The sequence below is a fragment of the Panthera tigris genome, chromosome F2 (assembly GCF_018350195.1).
Source record: "Panthera tigris isolate Pti1 chromosome F2, P.tigris_Pti1_mat1.1, whole genome shotgun sequence".
Classification (NCBI taxonomy): domain Eukaryota; kingdom Metazoa; phylum Chordata; class Mammalia; order Carnivora; family Felidae; genus Panthera; species Panthera tigris.
In genome coordinates this window covers 66016486-66038076 of record NC_056676.1, presented here as the reverse complement: position 1 = coordinate 66038076, position 21591 = coordinate 66016486, and the positions used below count along the sequence as shown (strand labels likewise).

General features: G+C 43.5%; 1 protein-coding gene across 8 annotated transcripts; it reads right to left on the bottom strand.

Moving 5' to 3' along the window:
* Positions 1-278: 278 nt before the first annotated feature.
* NTAQ1 (N-terminal glutamine amidase 1) lies at positions 279-20117 on the bottom strand. 8 transcript variants are annotated; one of them, XR_006212812.1, is made up of 8 exons: positions 19822-20104; positions 18265-18336; positions 14386-14485; positions 13252-13302; positions 7167-7315; positions 6395-6519; positions 1612-1807; positions 279-548 (listed from the first exon to the last, which is right to left on the bottom strand). XR_006212812.1 is itself a non-coding variant. In XM_042972744.1 (8 exons), the coding sequence occupies exons 3-8, from the start codon at positions 17089-17091 to the stop codon at positions 1698-1700; spliced, it is 609 nt and encodes a 202-aa protein (XP_042828678.1). In that variant the 5' UTR covers positions 17272-17348; positions 18265-18337; the 3' UTR covers positions 1524-1697. The 8 variants fall into 8 exon arrangements, 7 of the variants coding, with proteins under 7 accessions (XP_042828678.1, XP_042828673.1, XP_042828676.1 ...); XM_042972744.1 differs by lacking the exons at positions 279-548; positions 19822-20104 and adding exons at positions 17018-17091; positions 17272-17348 and having other exon boundaries at positions 1524-1807; positions 18265-18337; XM_042972740.1 differs by lacking the exon at positions 279-548 and adding an exon at positions 5805-5899 and having other exon boundaries at positions 1719-1807; positions 19822-20117.
* Positions 20118-21591: the final 1474 nt, after the last annotated feature.

Sequence of the window (21591 nt, the reverse complement as noted above, 5' to 3'; positions counted from 1 at the left end):
AACTCAAAATTATGACCACTAGACATTTTAACAGGCTTAAAACTGTAAGCCTTGCTCCCAACACTGGCTAGAAGGGGTTTTCAATTTCAAGACAAAGGTGGCTGGGAAGTTTAAACTTACACACACACATTGTCTGATTGGTCTGTACTAGACACAGCTATGAATACCAGATTGGAAACCTGCTCATAAATTGGCAAACAAAACTAAACAAAACAAAACAAAACGCTCCAAAAATGCAATTTGTAAATCTGATTACAATCTTTGGTCCCTCTGAAATTCTCTGCTCAAGACAAAGTAGTTCCATCATTTTAGCCACATGCTTTTTAAGTGACCATCGAAAAGTCAAATAAAGATATGTAAGTGCGAGGTCTATAATTGGTTCTAAATTATAAAATAACTTAAGAGGTTGTGTTTGCATTCCTCTTACCAAAGGTTCATTCACTTTCTCCCAGAATCCTCCTGGTCAGCTGTACCAAACGGATACATGACATTTCCTCTGACTGATTCGTGACAACTGAGCTGTCCCTCCACAGCACAAGGCAGAAGATCTACATTAAATGAAAGTTTCTCAATAAGCAGCAAACTCGTCTAAGACCAAAAACCTAGACATCCTTGCTTTAAGAAATCGCTCATTGTTATAGTAGAATCATAAAGACACGCATGCAAGTTGGTGCTATATGCCATGCCAGTTTAATGCCAAACATCTTTTATGTGGAATTATACGATGAAAGCCAAATTTCCAAAACACCTTCAAGAAGGGAGATTGATGCATGTATTTTAAAGCAATGGTCCCCATCTACAAGTGAGACACTCTTGGTTATCTCAGATCATCAACACAAAATCTTCAAAACAAAATTACTTTTAAATCAATTTTATTTAAAAACATGTATAAATAGGCCAAGTAACACTCAAGCCTGAGAGGGCTGCAGTCTTTTCTGAAGAACATCGTAGTCCAAAAAGACTAATACTTATTGCTGATTCAGCTCACAGTATCAGCCCTCTTCAAGCAGCAGCACAATCACCAGCAAACATTTTATGGGCACCTGCTGGGGGCATTAGAGGTTCATAGAGCAATGAGCCACCACCCTGCCCTCAAGGAGCTGACAGGGCAATGGGAGAGGAAGGAAACATCCGAAACAGACATGAAATACACGCATCTATATCATAACAGAAGGAATGACTGGCATGAGTGGTCACATGTTTTAACAAATGAGCATTGGAATTTCTTAGCAAATAGACACTGCATCAAGTTTCAATCTGACATATCAAAAAAATTATTATTTTTAAAAGTTTTTTTAATGTTTATTTATTTTTGAGAGAGAGAGAGAAAGAGAGAGAGAGAGAAAAAGCATGAGTGGGGGAGGGGAGGCAGAGAGAGAGAGGGAAACACAGAATCCAAAGCAGGCTCCAGGCTCTGAGCTGTCAGCACAGAGCCCGACGCGGGGCTCAAACTCACGAACCATGAGATCATGACCTAAGCCAAAGTCAGAAGCTTAACCAACTGAGCCACCCAGGCACCCCTCAAAAAAATTATTTATTAATTTTTTTGTTCATTCATGTTTCAACTCAACTGAATTAAAAGAAGAAAATATAATTCCAAGCCAAATGTACCATAGTGTTTGCTGTCCCAAATGAAGAGATGGACTGGACTGTTCATGTCCTAGAATTTCTCCATAGTTTACATCCAGATGTCCCTTTCAGTAGTTCTGACTGCCAAACCGATGTACAAATTCAGACAGGGAGTAGACAGCTCCCCATCCTACCTCAGGATCCATGCTGATAAAATCATTCAGGTTCATTTTGGAATCTAAAAAATACATGAAAGAAATGTTCACTGAAAACACAATTGGTTTATTGGCTTAACAGCAATACAACAACCCAGAAGACCAAAAAAAGGGAAAATTATCCAGATGGAGAAGGGTTCAACATCACTTCTGTGGTATTCTTGTCTCAAATGCATAACCTCAATCTAATTATGACAAAACATCACAGAAACCCAAAGTGAGGGACACTCTACAAATAACTGACTCTTCAAAAGTGGAAAAGTTGTAAAAGGAAAGAAAACAAAACAAAACAAAACAAAACAAAGAAATTGCCAGGGATTGAAGGGGACTGAGGAGACGGGACAACTAAATGTAATATCCTGGGCTATGTTCAAAAGGCTGGAGAAAAACAGGAGCATAATGAAGAGAGAGAGAAATGAAAGGTATTAAATCAGTCCAAAATGGAATGTCTAGACATAAAAAAAATAAAATATGTAAAATGAAAAGAATGTGCTGGATGAAGTTAACAACAAAGTAGTTAATGCAGAAGATAAGAGCAGGATGCCTGGATGGCTCAGTCGGTTAAGCATCTGACTCTCGGTTTTGGCTTGGGTCACGATCTCATGGTTTCATGAGTTCAAGCCCTGTATCAGGCTCTGTGTTGATGGTGCGGAGCCTGTTTGGGATTCTCTCTCCCTCTCCCTCTGCCCCTCTCCCACCCATGCTGTCTCTCTCTAAATAAACAAACTTAAAAATTAAAAAAAAAAAGAACAATGAATTTGCAACAAAATAAAAGAATTATTCAAAATGAAGCACATACATAAAATGTATGAAAAAAACAACCAGACCTACTGACCTCTGAGAATAATACCAAGCCATCTAACCAATGTGTAGCTGAAGGACACGAACTTAAAAAGGGGTCAGAAAAAATGTGAGGAAATAACGGCCAAATGTTCTCAAATTTGATGAAAACTATAAATCCATCAATCTAAAGATCTTAAAAAAAAACAAAAAACTCAAGTGGAATAAGCCTAAAGGAGACTACACTAGTCCATCATAATCAAATTGCTAAAAACCAGTGATAAAGCGAAAAACCTTAAAAAATATTCAGAGAAAAAAAGACACACTACATTCAGAGTAATGAATAAGAGATCAGAGCCTGTGCATGCAGAAAACAAGAGAGACGTCTTTAAAGAACTGACAGAAGAAAAACATGTAAATCTAGTATACGTTACCCAACACTGTATCTTTAAAAATGAAAGCAAGCACTTAGGATATAGAAAACTAGAAACAGATTCGCTAACACCTTTATAATGAAAAAGCTAAATAAACAACTTTTGTTGAAGTCCTCAGACAGCTAGGAACGCAACTGGAAATAAAGGTAAGACAGGCATCTGTCAGGTGAGATGGGGCGGAAGTTCTTGCTGACCTGGGTAGGTGTCAAACTCCATTAGAGCCCAGTAAGTCTGCGAACTTTTTTAACAAACTACTTTTAAAAAAATCTGTATTTGTTTTCTAAGAGTTTTTCCCCTCCCTCCCTTTTTTTGTTTTGTTTTCTAAGACTTTTTAATGTCATCAGAGAAAAAATGACTACTATCTGCAACCATTCATTGTGTACAAGATCAATGTATAAAAACAAAATTAAAAAAAAATTTTTTTTTAATTTTTTTAACGTTTATTTATTTTTGAGACAGAGAGAGACAGAGCATGAATGGGGGAGGGTCAGAGAGAGGGAGACACAGAATCTGAAACAGGCTCCAGGCTCTGAGCTGTCAGCACAGTGCCCGACGCGGGGCTTGAACTCACGGACCTGAGCCAAAGTCGGCCGCTTAACCGACTGGGCCACCCAGGCGCCCCAAAAATAAAAATTTTTTAAAGATCAAGGCAAAACAAATAAACGTCTGCCTCTAATCTCCCCACGAGGCACTACAACATTTCTGTTCGTTTACTTAACACCGGTCCTCCAGCTTGGCTCAAAGTAGCCAGTGTTACCATACATTTGGAAGCGGGAGGATGAGAAGTGTATGTGGACCAGAGGCAGGAAAGGACTTAGAAAGAGAGGGGGAAATTTGGTGTACTCTATAGTTCAGCCTAAGAAAATGTCTTTTAAAACTGAGACATCAGTGGCTAGTGCTGGAACTGACTCTTCAGGGCAAGGCTATATGACCGTGAATTTCAGTTTCCTTCTCCTCAGAAAAAAAAAAGAGATCTTTTCTTTAAAACACATTAAACGCGGAGTTGAAAATAGCGGTCTTGGGGTGTGTGGGTGGCTCATTCAGTTAACCACTCAACTCTTGATTTCAGCTCAGGTCATCTCACAGTTCCTGGGTTCGAGCCCTGCACTCTGCACTGACAGTGCAAAGCCTACTTGGGATTTTCTCTCTCCTCCTTTCTCTGCTCCTCCCCCCATGTACTCTGTCTCAAAATAAATAAACTTAAAAAAAAAAAAAGACAGGGCATCTGGTGGTTCAGTTGGTTAAGCATCCAACTTCGGCTCAGGTCATGATCCCATGGCTCGTGAGTTCGAGCCCCACATCGGGCTGGGTTCTGTGCTGACAGTTCAGAGCCTGGAGCCTGATTCGGATTCTGTGTCTCCCTCTCTCTCTGCCCCCTCCCCTGCTCACGCTCTATCTCTCTCTAAAAAATAAACAAACATTAAAAAAAAATTTTTTAAAAGAAAAGAAAACAGCGATCTTGCAGACACATGGCCACCGAAACTATTAAACATATTATCCCAATATTCTACATATCAAATGTACTAAACTTTAAGTCATAAGAGTTAATTCCACAACTAAACTCAGGGTTCTGAGTGAAGCTGATATATATTAAAGTTCCTAAAACATGCATTAAAATTTGGCACTTTCTTTAAAAAAACATTTTTTTTAACGTTAATTTTTTTCTGAGAGAGAGAGAGAGAGAGTGTGTGCACACACATGAGAGAGGGAGACACAGAATCTGAAGTGGGCTCCAGGCTCCGAGCTGTCACCAGAGCCCCATGTGGGGCTCGAACCCATAAACCAAGAGATCATGACCTGAGCCGCAGTCAGATGCTTAACTGAGCCACATACACACTCCAAAGTTGGATATTTTCTTGAACCATTTTTTATCCTGATTTTTTATAAAACACTACCAATTAGCTACACGTAAATCTCACTTATCCTAACTTCAAATACATTCCTTTGATAAACACAGGATTTGAAGTAATTAATTTACCACCTGACAGAACATCACGGTGTGGTTAAATTATGACATGAAAAACCAGTCAGTTTACCCCACACTTCAGAGCAGATTCTTTTGTTTCCACCCCAAGTTCAGGAGGTCCCTGATGAACTAACTACACACAAGGCAGAAAGAGACACCACCATCCCCCTCCTCATCCTCCCCAGCTGTGCATCGGAGGCAAAGGGCTCACTTTAACCTTAATGCACTTAAATGCATGCATCTATCAAGTGAGGAAATTAAAGTTGGCCTGCGTTGTGGTAAAAACTAAGCTAATACGTAAAGCGGCCAGCACAAAATAGCATCTACTGGGCAGCAGTCATCGAAACCGAAAGGAATGACCGGAAGAGGCTCGGGCTGGCGGGCTGGTGTTTACTGAGTGCCTGCCATGGGCTGGCTCTGCATCGGTGCTCACGTCTAGAAGAGAAACGGGGGGTGGCTGAAGGCACACTGTCCCAGACCACAGCCTATATGACAGGCTGTCCGAGACTAGAAGGAAGACCTGTGATGCCCTCTCCCAACCCAGGAGCGATCCCATTTCTGACGCCCAGACTAGGAAGCAGGCTGGCGGACCAAAAAGCAGCTCTGAGATAAATTTTTAAAATCGTAACAGCCTTTCACAGAGGGCCTCAAACATCAGTTGAATCCTCTTTTGGTGTTCAGATACACCAACTATATTTACTTTCTTCCTTGCTGAGCTCCGAATGCTACTGCCCTATTTTTCTGGCACGCTGCACAGCTGACAAGAGCATTTCACACAGAAGGCTCATCCACGGGACGGGATGGCCTCCGCAAGAAATGGCGACAGTGCGAATTACTTACAATGTTTCAAGCTCGCGCCAACGCCAAACAACAGGAACAGGGTGAAGAACTCTTTATCTCCTTAAATCTCAGAAAATTATTAACTGGACTGATGCCTAAAAGCACATAAAGGAGATGAGTGGTACAAGAAAATCTGCTGGCTCTCCCTTCCTTCTACTGCAGGTCTTATCAGAGAGCCAGGGAAATGACATCTCACATACCGCAAGGATGCCCTAGGGGCTGCTGTCACCTTAACAGAAAACCCCACCAAGGCAAGGTGCTACTAGCTCCAGTGTTGAAGGACAAGCCCACAGACCTCCTGAAGCCCAGCGTCCTGGCAGCAGACCAACCTGCACTCTGGTGGTGTGCAAGTATCATGGTTCTGCTCCTGCACACCTCCCCTCTGCCGTGAGGTCTTGTGCCTTCCAGTCCCGTTCTCTGGGCTTCGATTCCTGAATCTAACAGATACGCACATCTATGCTCCCTCTCATCTTCTTACGACTCAGGGAGTTTCATACAAATACCAACACACAATTTTTGTCCTTGGTTAAGGGGCGATGCTGATGTGCATGGTGACCGGAAACCTCTCTGAGGAGGCACCTTTGGCTCACCTCCAGTTTCGATGCAGGGATATGATGGAGGAGGTTCTCTCCAGTTCCCACTGGAATCTTTCATGTGAGATCGGTCAGAAGCAAAGTTCTTCAAATACGAATCTGCACGGATCACTCGAAATTTCCTGCAAATAAAGCAACATTCATTTACATTAGCAAGGTTTCCCAGTGAAATTCTAACTCAATTTTTATACAGACTCATTTTCAATGACATACATGAAAGTACCCAGGCATTTTTGTACTACCAGTAATACACAAATATAGATGCAGCTTTATAACCTGTTAAAGAAGCCACAAGAAAGGATCAGCTGAAATAAAAAAACTACACAGGCACAGAAATACATCCAGTTGTCTTTATTTACTCGATTGTATGCCAGGGACAAGGGGCATAACCTTTAGGCACCACCATCACAGACCTCTCAATTGTGTCATCATTAAGGCCACACCCCACACACCCACACATACCCACAAACACACACACATGAGAGAAATCCCCAAACTGGCTTTCAGAAGACACCTTGGATCTCATCACACACATTTTTAAAAGATGTCAACCTTTATATGTTGGACAACCTTTAAAACTTCAAAACACTTTGAATCTTCTGTGTAGCACATCATTTTCAAGTATCAACTCAATAGTGATGCCAAAACAAGTGATCTGTGCGAAACAAATGCCAAAAAAACCCCACAAAACCTCACACACACACACACTCCATACAACTGTCAAGGTTTAACCTCAGAAAGTAGGTAAATCCATCCTAAATCTCCTCACCTTCTAAACTGTGGATGGATGTCCTCATCAGACTTAAATGCATCTTCCACGTAAGTGTCAAAAGGACAGGGAAATGGCAGGACAGTGTCAAGATCATAAATGAAGCTCTGTCCACCACTTGAGACATGAAGCAGGACAACATGGTAATCCTAGAAATAAAAGTTGCTGAAGTTAACCAAGTTACTTCACCATCGTGAATACAGTGTTATAGGTTACAGTAATGATGGATTTTATGTTTTATATGTAATATATTTATATATATTTTATATATACCATTTAATGGTTTCATATATATACATATATTTTTATATATACACATATATATAAAACCATTAAAATGGTACATATGAAATATATATATAAGATATATTATATACAAATATATATAAAACATAAAATGCATTATATATATATACATATATATATATATATATATATATAAAACCATTAAAAATGAATACAAAACACAGTTCTTCTTATAATAGCAAAATAAAGCAAATGCTAATCCCTAAAAAAAAGACTAAACATCCGGTGATACGGAACACTTAAATAAGTACTGAAAATGTTCATATATATTAAATGTATACCCTTTAACCTAGCAAGTTTACCTCTAGGAATCCATCCAACAGATAAAATGGCCATATGCATGTAAAGGTATATATGCAAAGAAAATCTCTGCAGCACTGTTTATAATAGTGAAAATTCAGAAACAGTCAAAAGTCCACCAGAGAGAAATAAACCACAACGCAGCTACTAAAAAGATTAGGTAAATTTATGTAGAAAATGGAAAAAAGTGGGGGCGCCTGGGTGGCTCAGTCAGTTGAGTGTCCGACTTCAGCTTGGGTCATGATCTCACGGTTTGTGAGTTCAAGCCCCACGTCAGGCTCTGTGCTGACAGCTCAGAGCCTGGAGCCTGTTTCGGATTCTGTGTATCCCTCTCTCTCTGCCCCTCCCCCACTCATGCTCTCTTGTCTCTCAAAAATAAAATAAAAATAATTTTGAAAAGGGGGGGTGGGGGGCGCCTGGGTGGCCCAGTCGGTTGAGCGTCCGGCTTTGGCTCAGGTCATGATCTCACGGTCCGTGAGTTCGAGCCCCACGTCAGGCTCTGTGCTGACAGCTCAGAGCCTGGAGCCTGTTTCAGATTCTGTGTATCCCTCTCTCTCTGACCCTCCCCCATTCATGCTCTGTCTCTCTCTATCTCAAAAATAAACGTTAAAAAAAAATTTAAAAAAAAAAAAAGAAAATGGAAAAAAGGGTATGCTACATAGTTGGATAGGAAAAATAAACTGCATATATGTACTACATATTATTTTTTAAAAGCTATGGGTATACAAAAATAAATTCAAAATGGATGAAAGACCTAAATATAAGACAGGAAACCATCAAAATCCTAGAGGAGAAAAAAACAGGCAACAACCTCTTTGACCTCAGATGAGCAAGGTTCTTCTTCTTACTAGACATATCTCTGGGGGCAAGGCAGACAAAAGCAAAAATGAACTATTGGGACCTCATGAAAATAAAAAGCTTCTGCACAGTGAAGGAAACAATCAATAAAACTAAAAGGCAACCTGTGGAATGGGAGAAGATATTTGTAAATGACATCGGATGAAGGGTTAGTATCCAAAATCTATAAAGAACTTATCCAGCTCAACACCCAAAAAACAAATAATCCACTGAAGAAATGGGCGAAAGACATGAATAGACACTTTTCCAAAGAACACATCCAGATGGCTAACAGATACGTGAAAGAATGCAGATGCTCAACATCACTCACCATCAGGGAAACAGAAATCAAAACCATAATGAGATACCACCTCACATCTGTCAGAATGGCTAAAATTAACAACTCAGGAAACAGCGGATGTTGGCAAGGATGCAGAGAAAGGGGAACCCTTTTGCACTGCTGGTGGCAATCCAAACTGGTACAGTCACTCTGGAAAACAATATGGATGTTCCTCAAAATATTAAAAATAGGGTTACTCTATGACCCAGCAATTGTACTACTAGGAATTTACCCAAAGGATATAGAAAATGCTGATTTGAAGAGGCACATATACTCCCATGTTTATAGCAGCACTATCAACAACAGCCAAAGTATGGAAAGAACCCAAATGTCCATCAACTGAGGAATGCATAAAGAAGATATGGTATACATATACAATGGAGTATACTTGGTGATCAAAAAGAACGAAATCTTGCCATCTGCAACAATGTAGACAGAACTAGAGGGTATTATGCTAAGGGAAATAAGTTAGAGAAAGATAAATACATGATCTCATTCTTATGTAGAACTTAAGAAACAAAACAGATGAACATAGGAGAAGGGAGAGAAAAATAAGATAAAAACAGAGAGGGAGGCAAACCATAAGAGACTCTTAAGTACAGAGAACAGGGTTTCTGGAAGAGAGGTTGGTGGGGGGATGGACATTAAGGAGGACACTTGGGATGAGCAGCGGGTGTTAAACGTAAGAGATGAATCACTAAATTCTACTCCTGAAATCATTATTATACTATATGTTAACTTGGATTTTAATAAAATAAAAAGTTCTGTGTATACATACACATGTACATTCTGAAGTACACATGCATGTATACGCATTGAGAAAAAAGTATGCAAGGATATCCTCCAAACTTAACAAAGGGGATGGCTTGGGTTAGCCTAGAATGGGAAAGAAGGACTATACGATGTTGCTAAATCAGCCAAGCCCTAATCTGTAGCCATTTAGGGGAAAGATGAAGACAGCTTCTCCTTTGTGGCTCAGCCATGGTGTATCCCTCACTCCCAGACGGTGGGCACTGTCCAACACCAGTTAATGGCTAGAAGGGATGTCAGGGAAGTTATCGAGGGGCAGGAGGGCAGTCTGATGCTCTGAGTCCCTTGAAAGAAAAGCGCTCTCATAGAGAACAGCACTGGGAGATAAAAAGCTCAATCACATTAGTACCACATAAGTAACACCACCTTATATTTCTAGTACTTCGGAGCTTAAAGAGCACTTTCTCAAACGTTGTTTTATCGACCCTATGGAGGGGAGGGGGTGATTAATTAAGACTGGAGATGCTGTGCCATCAAAGCCTAAGAGCTTCCTTTGGCTCCAATGCTATCTTCATAAAGCAGAAATAGCATCAGAAATGGACGCTTCTGCCCTGCACGCCCCTTAATGCATCCTGCCCTCCAGAGAAATAAAGTAGGAGCAACCCACCTTCCAGCCCACACCTGGCTGTGTATGTGTTATTCCCATCCTTCTGCAGCAAACTTTTCCACCTCTCTCCCCATATCCATCCCTCGAGTGCCCGCTCACATGCTCACTTCCCATGGGTCTCCTACTTCCTGCCAGAAGCAGTCTCTGGCCTTGTCCCAAATCTGTTTCTCTCTTGACATCTTCTACCTCATATTACAGGGGTTTTGAAGAGTGCATACTCCCTTTTACTTGTAGTTAACAGTGCTACTGAAATATCAAAGATGCAAAGATGAGAAAGGTAAGTCCTGACCCCGAGGAGTCCCCACAGCAGAGTGTGAAACAGCCAAGTGCTACCGGAGGGACAGTGTGATGATGGCAGACAGCAGGGAGCCTTGCAGGCGAAGACATTCTGGTCAAACTTTGGCCCCTCCCCTTCCTCTTTTATAAAATGGAGCTAAGTGCACTGTCCACCTCAGTGTTGCTGAGACAATTAAGGAGATTATGTAAGTAAAAACTTTTTAAAAGCTAACCAAGATGGGGGCATCTGGGTGGCTCAGTCAGTTGAGCATCTGACTCTTGGTTTTGGCTCAGGTCATGATCCCACGGTCATGGGACTGAGCCCCATGTCAGGCTCTATGCTGAGCATGCAGCCTGCTTAAGATTCTCTCTCTCTCTCCCTCTGCCCCCCTCCCCAGCTCTCTCTCTCTCAAATTAAAAAAAAAAAAAAAAAAATTTATAAAAGCCAACCAAGAAACAGAGGGGAGGGGGGCCCAACAGCCAAGGAAGAGTTTCACTGAGGAAAGGCTGCCACTGTTGAGTCCTGCCTGAGGGGACAGTGTTCCAGCAACAAAGTACAGCTTGTGGAAACGTATAAGCAATGAATACCCACAATCTCTCACTTAGTTTGGGTCCACATTCCTACATCCCAGATGGCTGATGAACTTGAGAAGGAAAGTAGGCCTCAACTCCAAGTCGCCTTTATAAGCACAGATGTGGAGTCAAGGAATACAGATCAAGCGGGAGCAGCCTCACTCTCCGAGTTGGGTTCAGCGCTTGCCCAGATGCCCGGAAAAGACCAAGCTGGGCTCGGGGAGGGAAGCCCACATAGAAGGTGATCCGCTTCTTGGGACTGGGTGTCTCCACCCACTCAGGGCCGCCTACCCACTTCCTACAACAAGACAGCCTTGCAGCAAAGATACATCTGCCAGAGGATGTTGGGTGGGGGGGGGGGGACTTCTTACAAGAGGAGTCGCCACCCTGGGCTGCCGTGAGATGCTGGGTTAGGGGGACATGACCACAGGCCCTTTCTCTTCAAGTTTGTCTAAAAGGAGAAGACCGTGACTCAAAATCAGCTGAGTGGTTCAGCGATGGAGACGACCTCTAGGGCCGATGGACAGTGTACAACAGGGGTCCTGTAGCCATCGTTGCTAACGAGGGAAGCTAACACTTCTCGAGCACCAGAACCAGACACCATACCCCGTGCCAGGATAATGCTTTACACGCATTATCTCACTTAAAAGACTCCCTACCCCACTAACCAGAGGAGGACGCTGCACAAGGAAGGCAAGTAACATGTCCAGCTCACACAGCCACCAGTGGCAGTACTGGGAGTCAACCCCAGTTGGGCCTTAACTGGATTAACTGGGCCAAAACTGGATTTTGGCTTTAATGTTAGAGCAGCAAACCACCCGCTGGTGAAGGAGGCAAGAATGTGAGCTCTGTGAGGCCAGGGATTTTGGCCTATCTTGTGCCTGGCATATAACAGGCACTCAGTAAATACAAGTTAAATAAAGGAAAATGATGCCAATTCGAATGATACCTTATTTTAAATAAGTATCAGAAACAAGCTTTTCTTTTATTTTATCTTCATGTTACTAGCCCCATCAATTCTTCAGGGGATAGGTTAATGTAACACATAGATGTGTACTATAAAGGGCCTGGGCCTAAGACCTAGTCCTGCCACTGATCAGCTAGATAACCTTGAGCTTCTCACTTTGGCCTCTGGGCTCATTTCTTCACCTGAAAAATGAAACGGCTGGAGTAGATCTGGGTTTTTCAAATGCTAGTCATGCATGGTCACTTAGGAGTCTGCTAAGAACACTAACTCCTGAACCCTTCTCTATCTAGATCAACTAAATCAGAAACGTACATTTTTAAAAATTTTGTTTATTTATATTTGAGAGAGACAGAGAGAGACAGCACAAGCAGGGGAGGGGCAGAGAGAGACAGAGACAGAATATGAAGCAGGCTCCAGGATGAGCTGTCAGCACAGAGCCCGATGTGGGGCTCGAACCCATGAGCCAAGAAATCATGCCCTGAGCTGAAGTCAGACACTTAACCGACTGAGCCACCCAGGCGCCCCCAGAAACCTACTGTTTTAACACAATATCCAGATAATTCTAAAGTGCAGCTGAACTAGATATTGCTAAAGTTCCTTCCAGTATAATGAATAAGAGTCTAGGAGACCACAAATATATCTGCCTATAGGGGCGCCTGGGTGGCTCAGTTGATTAAGCATCTGGCTCTGGATTTCAGCTGAGGTCATGATCACATGGTTCATAAGTTCAAGCGATACACAGAGCTCCTGCTGAAAGTGTGGAGCCTGCCTGGGATTCTCTCTTTCCCCCTCTCTTTGCCCCTTCCTCCCTCCCTCCCTCTCCCTCTCTCTCTCAAAATAAATAAATAAACTTAAAAAAATACATAAATAAAATCTTCCCTATAATAATAAAATTAAATGAAAACATGTCTATAAGTACTACCTTAGACAAAATAACATCTATTCCCAAAAGGTCAATTATTAATAATTATCAGAGCCAGTCTCTAACGCCCTGTCACTTCTGCTTTACCAAACCCCTCAGGGATTACAAGTACTAATGCACCAGAGGCTTCTGTATTGACCATCTTACCCAGATCACAGGTCCATCTCCAGGTCTTGCTTGTTGTTTCCAGATAGGTATCTATAAAATACAATCAATTTCATAAGCCACAACTGCAGTTAAACCACTACTGAATTCTTTAAAGCAATACATAAATTAAAAATATTTCCAAGCAACAAACAATCAAGGTAAAAGAATGAAGAAGAAATCTAAATCCTTCCAAGTGTCTTTAACAATGAAAACGCAAAAAATTAATTATCTGATGTTCTTTGGAAAGCAGAAAGAGGCCTCAACTGGGAATCAGAAGGCCGGCAGATTCAAGTCTTGCTTTCCCATCATTATTCAGGGGACCTCCATGGGTCTCTATTTCCTCATCTATAAAATGGAGCCAACTATCTGAACCCTGCCTACTTCACCATGTTTCCATTAGCATCAAATGAAATGATGCTTACAGAAGTGCTTTATGGAGCTCCTGGCTGGCTCAAATGGTAGTACGTATGACTCTTGATCTTGGGGTTGTGAGTTCGAGCCCCACACTGGGTACAGGGATTACTTAAAAAATCAGATCTTTAAAAAAAAAAAAAAAAAGTACTTCACAAAATATTAAGGGCTTCCTTTATTTTTTTAAAGGCTTGCTTTTTTAATACCTCATGTAAGTTTACCATTAGTTTATTTACACTCCAGAGACAAACCTGACAGTATGTGGTTCTAGTCTCAGCAATTTTAAAAGCTCTAACCTAATACCTAAAGGGATTTAATCTATGTAAATATACCATCATCTATTTCTTGACCTACAAATAAGTGATTAAACTTTTCCAATTCAACTGTGCTCTGAAAGGAAAAAATATCTCATTCAAAAATAAATGTTAGGGGCAGATGGGTGGCTGAGCTGGTTAAGGTTCCAACTCTTTATTTCAGCTCAGTCATGATCTCATGCTCATGAGATCAAAGCCCATGCTCAGCACAGAACCTGCTTAAGAGTCTGTCTCCCTCTCCTGCTCCTCTCCCCAGCTAGCACTGTCTCTTTCTCTCCAAAAACAAACTTTAAAATCTTGCTGTATTTTATAGAGCAGATTTTAGGACGGTGCTAACCCCATACTATATTGACTTTCTACTGTCATTCTAAATCTCTTGTTCTCTTTCTGCAATCACTCACCAACTTACCATCTTCCTCTCATTAGATATGAAGACAGCGTAGCACTCTTCTAAAGGATACTGGTCATGGTTTTTGATGTATTCACAAAGCTTCCAAATATTTTCTTCACTGAAACAAAAATAATAGTTTGATCAATATAATTAAACAATAACGCTCCGTGTCATTCAAATTTGAACAGAAGACTGACGAGGACATAAAACAGTTGGAAGAGATTTTAAACACGATTTCATCCAGCAAAGGGCTGATGTTTGAGCCTCCTCTGAAACACCCTCAACAAGGTGTTACCTAACTGTGTGCTGACCTCTCTGCTAACACAGTGCTCATTACCTGCCCCAGCACTGCTCTGCACATGGAGGCATTTTACAACTGATAAAATGCTGCATCAATACTCCACAAGTTTTGGGTCCAGGGACTTGAGATACAAGTGGATTCCACTTATGGAATTTTCTGCCACTTACGAGGTAACAAACTTTAGACATCTTCACCTGAGTATCTGCTTTTCTCATCTGTAAAATGGAGATAATCACATCACATTATAAACTCTTGACAAATCTTAGTTAACACTGGTTCACTGCTCCCCTTAGGAATGGGGCAGGATGAGTGTTCTGGGTAGGGGGGCTTCCGGCTAGAAAAGACCAGGGGCAGCTATGTGATATGCTTAGGAATTCTTTCGGAGGGAGACTGTGAGCGGTATTCCCTGCGGCCCTCTGGTACAAGTCAGGCCCTGACTTTTATAAAGTTCTTTCTCATACTGTGCTGAACCCCATCTTCTTATACTTCTGCCCCAGGTGAATCTCTTTTCTACATGACAGGTCTTCAGATATTTAAAGCAGTAGTCAGAACCACCTAAGTAAATCAATGCCCCGTGCATGAAACCAAGCCATCCTGACGGCCACAGGCACACGCCCACACAGACAAAAACAGTCATTGTTGTCAGTATTCATAGCTCAGCCTCAGGATTGCTATCTTTTCCTAATGAGCCACACAGCACCTTTGTTCAAAATGAGCTACCTCAGTACTCAGCTCATACTTGTGACTCAATCTGTCAAAGCCTAATTTCCAAACACCTACACCATGCTACCTGAAAATGAAGGCAGGCATGAATGGCACTGATGAATGCCACCATTTTATGGCAATATAAACTTTCAATTCACAGTTTTGACCTTGTCTACCTGTCTCAATGCTCCATACAACTCCATGTAAAGTACTAAAACTGAGTGTGTTTTTTTTCCTATGATTTTTTCTCTAAAATACCTAAGAAATCTCACAGAAAAAGTAGTGATAGAGGTAAAAACAGGAGATTGCCACTCACTACTTCCATAGGATATGTAGTATGGAATAGCAAAAATGTACTGTTTCGATATGACATAAACCATGTATTAACTAAATTTTCTTAAACCCGGATGTTCTAAGACCAAGTTTTCAGAAGACATTTGTTTTCTGGAGTTGCTCACAAACATCTTCAAGAGCCTGTGATGTAAAAAGCACTGTGCTAAGTGCTTGGAGGATATAATGATAAACTAGAGCTCACAGACAGTGAGAGGAGACATACAGATCCATAAATAAGCAAGCATCATAGATGGCCATAAAAGATGCATAGAAGAGGGAGTCATTAATTTTGAGGCACACAGGAAGATTGGGGAGGTATAGGTCAGTGGTTTCTCCTTGTTTGTTCCCCCACTCCCAGTCCCAAGGATGGGCAAAGAATTAACACAAAGACTTCGAGAATCCATGTATACCCCAAGAACTGTTGGCAGGCTGAATACGTATACGGCTGGACATACTTTGTCTTTTATTTTTCAAATATGTGTAAATGTCACACGGAGGAAAAAAATTAAATGTTAAGAGTTATTGAACCTATAGTCCTTTTTTATCATCAATTTTTTTTTCAAAAGTACAATTAATATCATGTAGGAGAATCTCAAGAAACATCTGACGCTTAAAAAAGGAGGGCCTTGGGGGCGCCTGGGTGGCTCAGTCAGTTGAGCGTCCGACTTCAGCTCAGGTCACGATCTCACCGACCGTGAGTTCGAGCCCCGCGTTGGGCTCTGGGCTGATGGCTCAGAGCCTGGAGCCTGCTTCCGATTCTGTGTCTCCCTCTCTCTCTGCCCCTCCCCTGTTCATGCTCTGTCTCTCTCTGTCTCAAAAATAAATAAATGTTAAAAAAAAAAAAATTTAAAAAGGAGGGCCTTGGGACGCCTGGGTGGGTCGGTCGGTGGAGTATCCGACTTCAGCTCAGGAGTTCGGGGTTCAAGCTCCGCATCAGGCTCTGTGCTGACAGCTCAGAGCCTGGAGCCTGCTTCGGATTCTGTCTCTCTCTCTCTCTCTCTCTCTCTCTCTCTCTCGGCTCCTCCCCTGCTCGCACTCTCTCTCTCTTTCAAAAATAAACAAACAGTAAAAAAAATTTTTTTAATTAAATAAATGAAAATTAAAAAGGAGGGCCTTATACTTGGAAATGCTGAGAGTTGCTGTTGGAACAGGAAGAGCGCAGACTGGGTGTGAGCCCTAGCATCCATTTGACTGGTTTTAAAAACGGGCAGAGGGGGGATGGTGATAATGATGTTCCAACCTACTGGATGATTATTTTGGTAGCAGAAAGTCTAACAGAGCAGCATTAAAATAAGATTCTGCAAGGGTTACCGGTGATGGGCTGAGATCAGAGAAGCAGGCAGAAGGAAAGGACCCCTGGGGCACAGCAGGCACTCAGCCAACATCTGAAGAATACAAAACAATCACAACAGAATCAGATGTGCTCTGTAAAGAACCTAGTGCCATACTAATATTGGTTACCACTATCAGCATTAAGCTGAGTCTTAACAGATAAGTACCAATTGACAGAAGCTAACTGAAGCAGAGAAGAGGCATTTGTTTCAAGGTTTCACGGCAGAACCTACCTGAAAGGTTCTGACAGGGTAGAACACCGGTTCTCAACCAGCAGCAGTTTTGCTCCCCGGGGAACATGTGGCACTATCTGGAGACATTTTTGGTTGTCACAAATTGCGGGAGGGTGCTACAGGCATCTAGTGGGCGGAGGCCAGGGATGCTGCTATACACTCTCCAATACACAGGACAGCCCCCTCACAACATTAGCAAGCTCAAAATGTCGACAAAGCCCTGGCTGAGAAACCCTGGGGTAGAGCCCAGTAGGCAGGTTCAAAATGGGTTTGGAGAAACACATGGTGACCAGATCTTAAAGGACTTGCAATGCTCAGGAGACAAAATCGTCTATGCCTGTATTCCTCGAAATGGGATCAACGAACCAGCGTTAAGACTCCTCCACTGTAGAGTTCACACATCCAGACTCTCTAGAGTGGAGCCCTATGATGTGCATGCTTTACAAGCTCCTAGGCGATCTAGGGCTCATCTGAATTTAGAAAGGCTTTCAGCAGTGTGAAGCCCGCTAAGGTTCAGGACCTGAGGGGATAGGACAGATCTGGGCAGAGGCCTGTAAGGAAGGACCTGAACAGGCCCCTGATAGCCAAGGAGGGCCCGGGGCCAATGGCTAAAGGAACTTAAAGGAGAAATCTACTGAAGAGAAGCCCACCCCCTACCATTCTTCCACCAGATGGCTTCACTCCAATTGTGCCAGACATCTTGTTCCTAGAATACTCCCGCACACTTTCTTCCCAGAGCCTTTGCACCAACTGCTCCCCCGCCTGCCATGATTTTCTTCCAAATGCACAAAGCCCCCACCCTTTTTTCCTTCAGATCTCTGCTCAAATACCTCTTTATCAACAATGCTTTCCTTAAATATCCATTATGAAATAGTGAATCACTGTCTCTTACCTAGCTTTATTTTTCTAGTAACACTTAACACCACCCAAATATGGTTTACTTGGCTTTGCTTGCTTTCCCTGAACCAAAACAGAAGAACCATGAGATCTTACCAGGGAATTTGTCTACTCTGTTCATCGCTGTATTCCAAGGGCCTAAAATGGTGCATCACACGATCCAATTGCCTAAAAAACATTTACTGACTGAATACATAAAACAATGAGTGGGCATTAGGGACAAGAACAGGATTCAGGTGAGAGGTAAGACAGAAACAAAGTGCAGTAACTAAGAAGCATGGACTCCTGGGGGTTCCTGAGTGGCTCAGTTGGATAAGTGTCTGACTTTAGCTCAGGTCATGAGATCACTGTTCGTGGGTTTGGGCCCTGCATTGGGCTCTGTGCTGACAGCTTCAAGCCTGCTTCGGATTCTCTGTCTCCCTCTCCCTCTGCCCCTACCCTGCTTGCATGTGCATTTTCTCAAAAATAAATAAATATATATATATATATATATATGGAAGAAGCATGGACTCCTCTATTACAGAAGTTCCAGTTTCAGCACTGTCTCTTGCTAGATGTATGATCTTGGACACAGCCTCTCTGTGGCTCAGTCTTTTCATTAGTAAAATGAGGTAAATGATAAAACCTATCTCCTAGCCATGGAGGGAAACATTTAGCATTGGCCCTGACATGCAGTCAGAGCTGAACGAACGCTAAACTCTTGGTGATGGCGGTTTGATGACCAGCTAAAGGAGGGAAAGGTAATTTTAGATGGCCCTAAGATTTCTTTTGCAGAGACTGGAAGTTGGGGAAGAAGTCATTACTCGGGGAAGGTAAGGATAGGTGTGGGAGTGGAAAAGACAAAGGTAGGAGTGGTGATTCAGCCACACAGGTGGCCTAGAATAGGGGTATAGTGTGTGGACTCCAGAGCCAAACCCTGCAGGTAAACCCCCATTCCTTCACTCACAAGATATGTGGCCTTAGGCAAATTAGTTGCGCCCCTCTGTGCCTGGGTGTTCTCATCTTTAAAATAGGGTAACAATAGTAGCTACCTCCTAGGATAATTGTGGGACTCAAATGAATTAGTTTACATAAACAAAACAATGTTTTGGCATGTAGCAAATGCTATGTAAATGTAACGGGTGTGATAACGACAACATGGTGGTTAAGCTCATGGTTTCTGGTTACAAGAAGGCCTGAACTGGATTCCTGGATGCTATTAGCTAACGACCTTGGGAAAGTTATTACAAAATCTCCGTTCTTCCACTCTCTTCCAAAATTAAAATGACTTTCCCATCAGTGTGAAACCACAAAGGCTTGAGCGGAGTAATTTGCAAAGATTCTCTACGCTCCACCCTCCGCCTCCACCTCCCCTTCCAGGCCCCCAAACCCTGAGATCTGCTGAGAAACGGCCAAGCGAAAAGCGCCGGCATTAGTAATGCACCACCGACCCTACCATTCCTGGGAATTCCGCCCACCCCACCCCCACCATCCAAAGTCTACACTCAAGAGACGAGAGCTGCCATTCCCTCTCCCTTCATCCCCCAAGCCAGAAAACCCGCCAGTCGAGGCCCAGAGCCCCCGGGGAGGAGCCGGGAGGAGGCGGGGCCTGGCTGCGACGCCAAGACCCAGAGAGCCAGGGAGACGCCGGGGGCTGCACCCGCGCCCCCTCACCAGTAGCAGCTGTTGTAGACACAGGCGTCCCGCGGGGGGCTGGCCGGCTGGTAGCAGGCGGCTGCAGCGGCGGGGACATCCCCCTCCATGGCAGGCTGGCTTCGGCCAGGGGACAGGCCAGAGGCGGACCCACTGGACCAGCCCCTTGTGCAGGATTCGGGGGAGGAGCCGGCGCAGGCCAGGCCGCGAGGGTTTTCGGGGCGGAGCCCGGGGCAGCTGGTGCAGTTCCCGGGTGGTGGAGCCAAGGTTGGGTAGGCGGAGTCTGGGCGGAGCGAGCGACGCAGGTTCCGGGCGCGCAGTGCTGAGGAGGGAGGTGCAAGTTCCGGGTGGATGGAGCCCGAGGCTACGCGGGTTTTGCAGATACAGGTAGGCGGAGCCCGGGCGGGAAAAGCCGAGCTCTTCCGGGGGGGTGGAGCTAGAGCGAAGTGGGAGGATCCCGGGGGCGGGGGGCTGGTGAAAGGCGTGGATATCCAGTGGGCGGATGCCGGGACCCGGAGGATTGTGTAATTCCGGGTAGGCGGGGCCAGAGCAGGTGGGTGGACCAAGGGCGAGCGGCCTTGGGGGAGCTCGGGTCCATAGGGGCGGAGCCGGGCGAGCTCTGGGGGCCGGTAACCCTGAGGATCCGGTCAGCTGGGGAGGACAGAGGTCGCCTGCGGGTGTCTTGCAGGAGTCCGGGGAGGGTGTGGAGTTTGCAAATCGCCCTATCCTGAACTCGGCTTCCACAGTGTCCCGGAGGCGTGTGAAACTCTCTTCCAACCCAGGGTTGAGGTTGCCGGCTGTGGAGGAACCAGAGGAGATGCGGAAAAGCAAGTGAAATGAGAGAACCGTGTATGTGAAAAACGAACCTTTAGCAGTTTTATCCTAGAAGCCGCGAAAGCCGGGGGAAGGAGGGGGAGTTAATTCCAAATATGTCCGCATCGGACGGTTTTAGAGAGGAATAGCACCCCCAAATCTCACCGTGTTGTAACATTTGATTTTAATAGAACTATGTGTATTGACTCAGAAGATACGTTGATCCCTTGATAGAGTAAGTTTTAAAAATTTTAAAAAGAATTCCTATGGCATTCATTTTGTGTTAATCATGTTTGCTGGCAATCTGGAAGGAAAGGCACCACATTATTACAACAGTGTTTATGATGAGTTTATCACTTTATACTTAATAGCCTTCTGAATGGTCTTATATTTGTAATGAACAAATGTAACTGATCAGGGTACTTCCCATTATGAAAACTGAAATTCTTAGTTGGTTTATAGGCCATGTGCAGTCAGGTTTTTCCAGTCTCATGAGTTCAAAAGCCCATACATAAATCCTAAAGACTTTGAGCATAAGTCCTTGGTAAGTCATCAATTTATTGCCTCTCTGCTCTGAATACACCCTTCAATATAGGCTCTATGATAAATAACAGAATTCCTTTAAGCATTTCTCCTTTAAAGTAGGCGCCAAGGTAAGCCTTCTCAGTAAAGTGTGCTGGAGGAAGAAGCTTTCTGCAGTTTCTGGGAGGGTAGAAGAGTTTGTGGAGTGTGGTCCTAAGAACATCCAGTGGAGTCTGCCCCAGCCTTGGGCTCAGGCCTCTGTGACCTTACAGCTTTAGTTTGGCAATAACCTTCCTGCAGCCCTCTTCACACAGAAACCAGTCCCCTCCCCTGTGAGGCCTGCAGGCAGCCACTTGCCCATACTTCTTAGAGAAGCCCTTCATGGCCTATGCACAGTTACCTGTGGCTAGTACGGTCGGTCACATGCTGAGCAATCAGTCCTTCACCAAGCCTCCC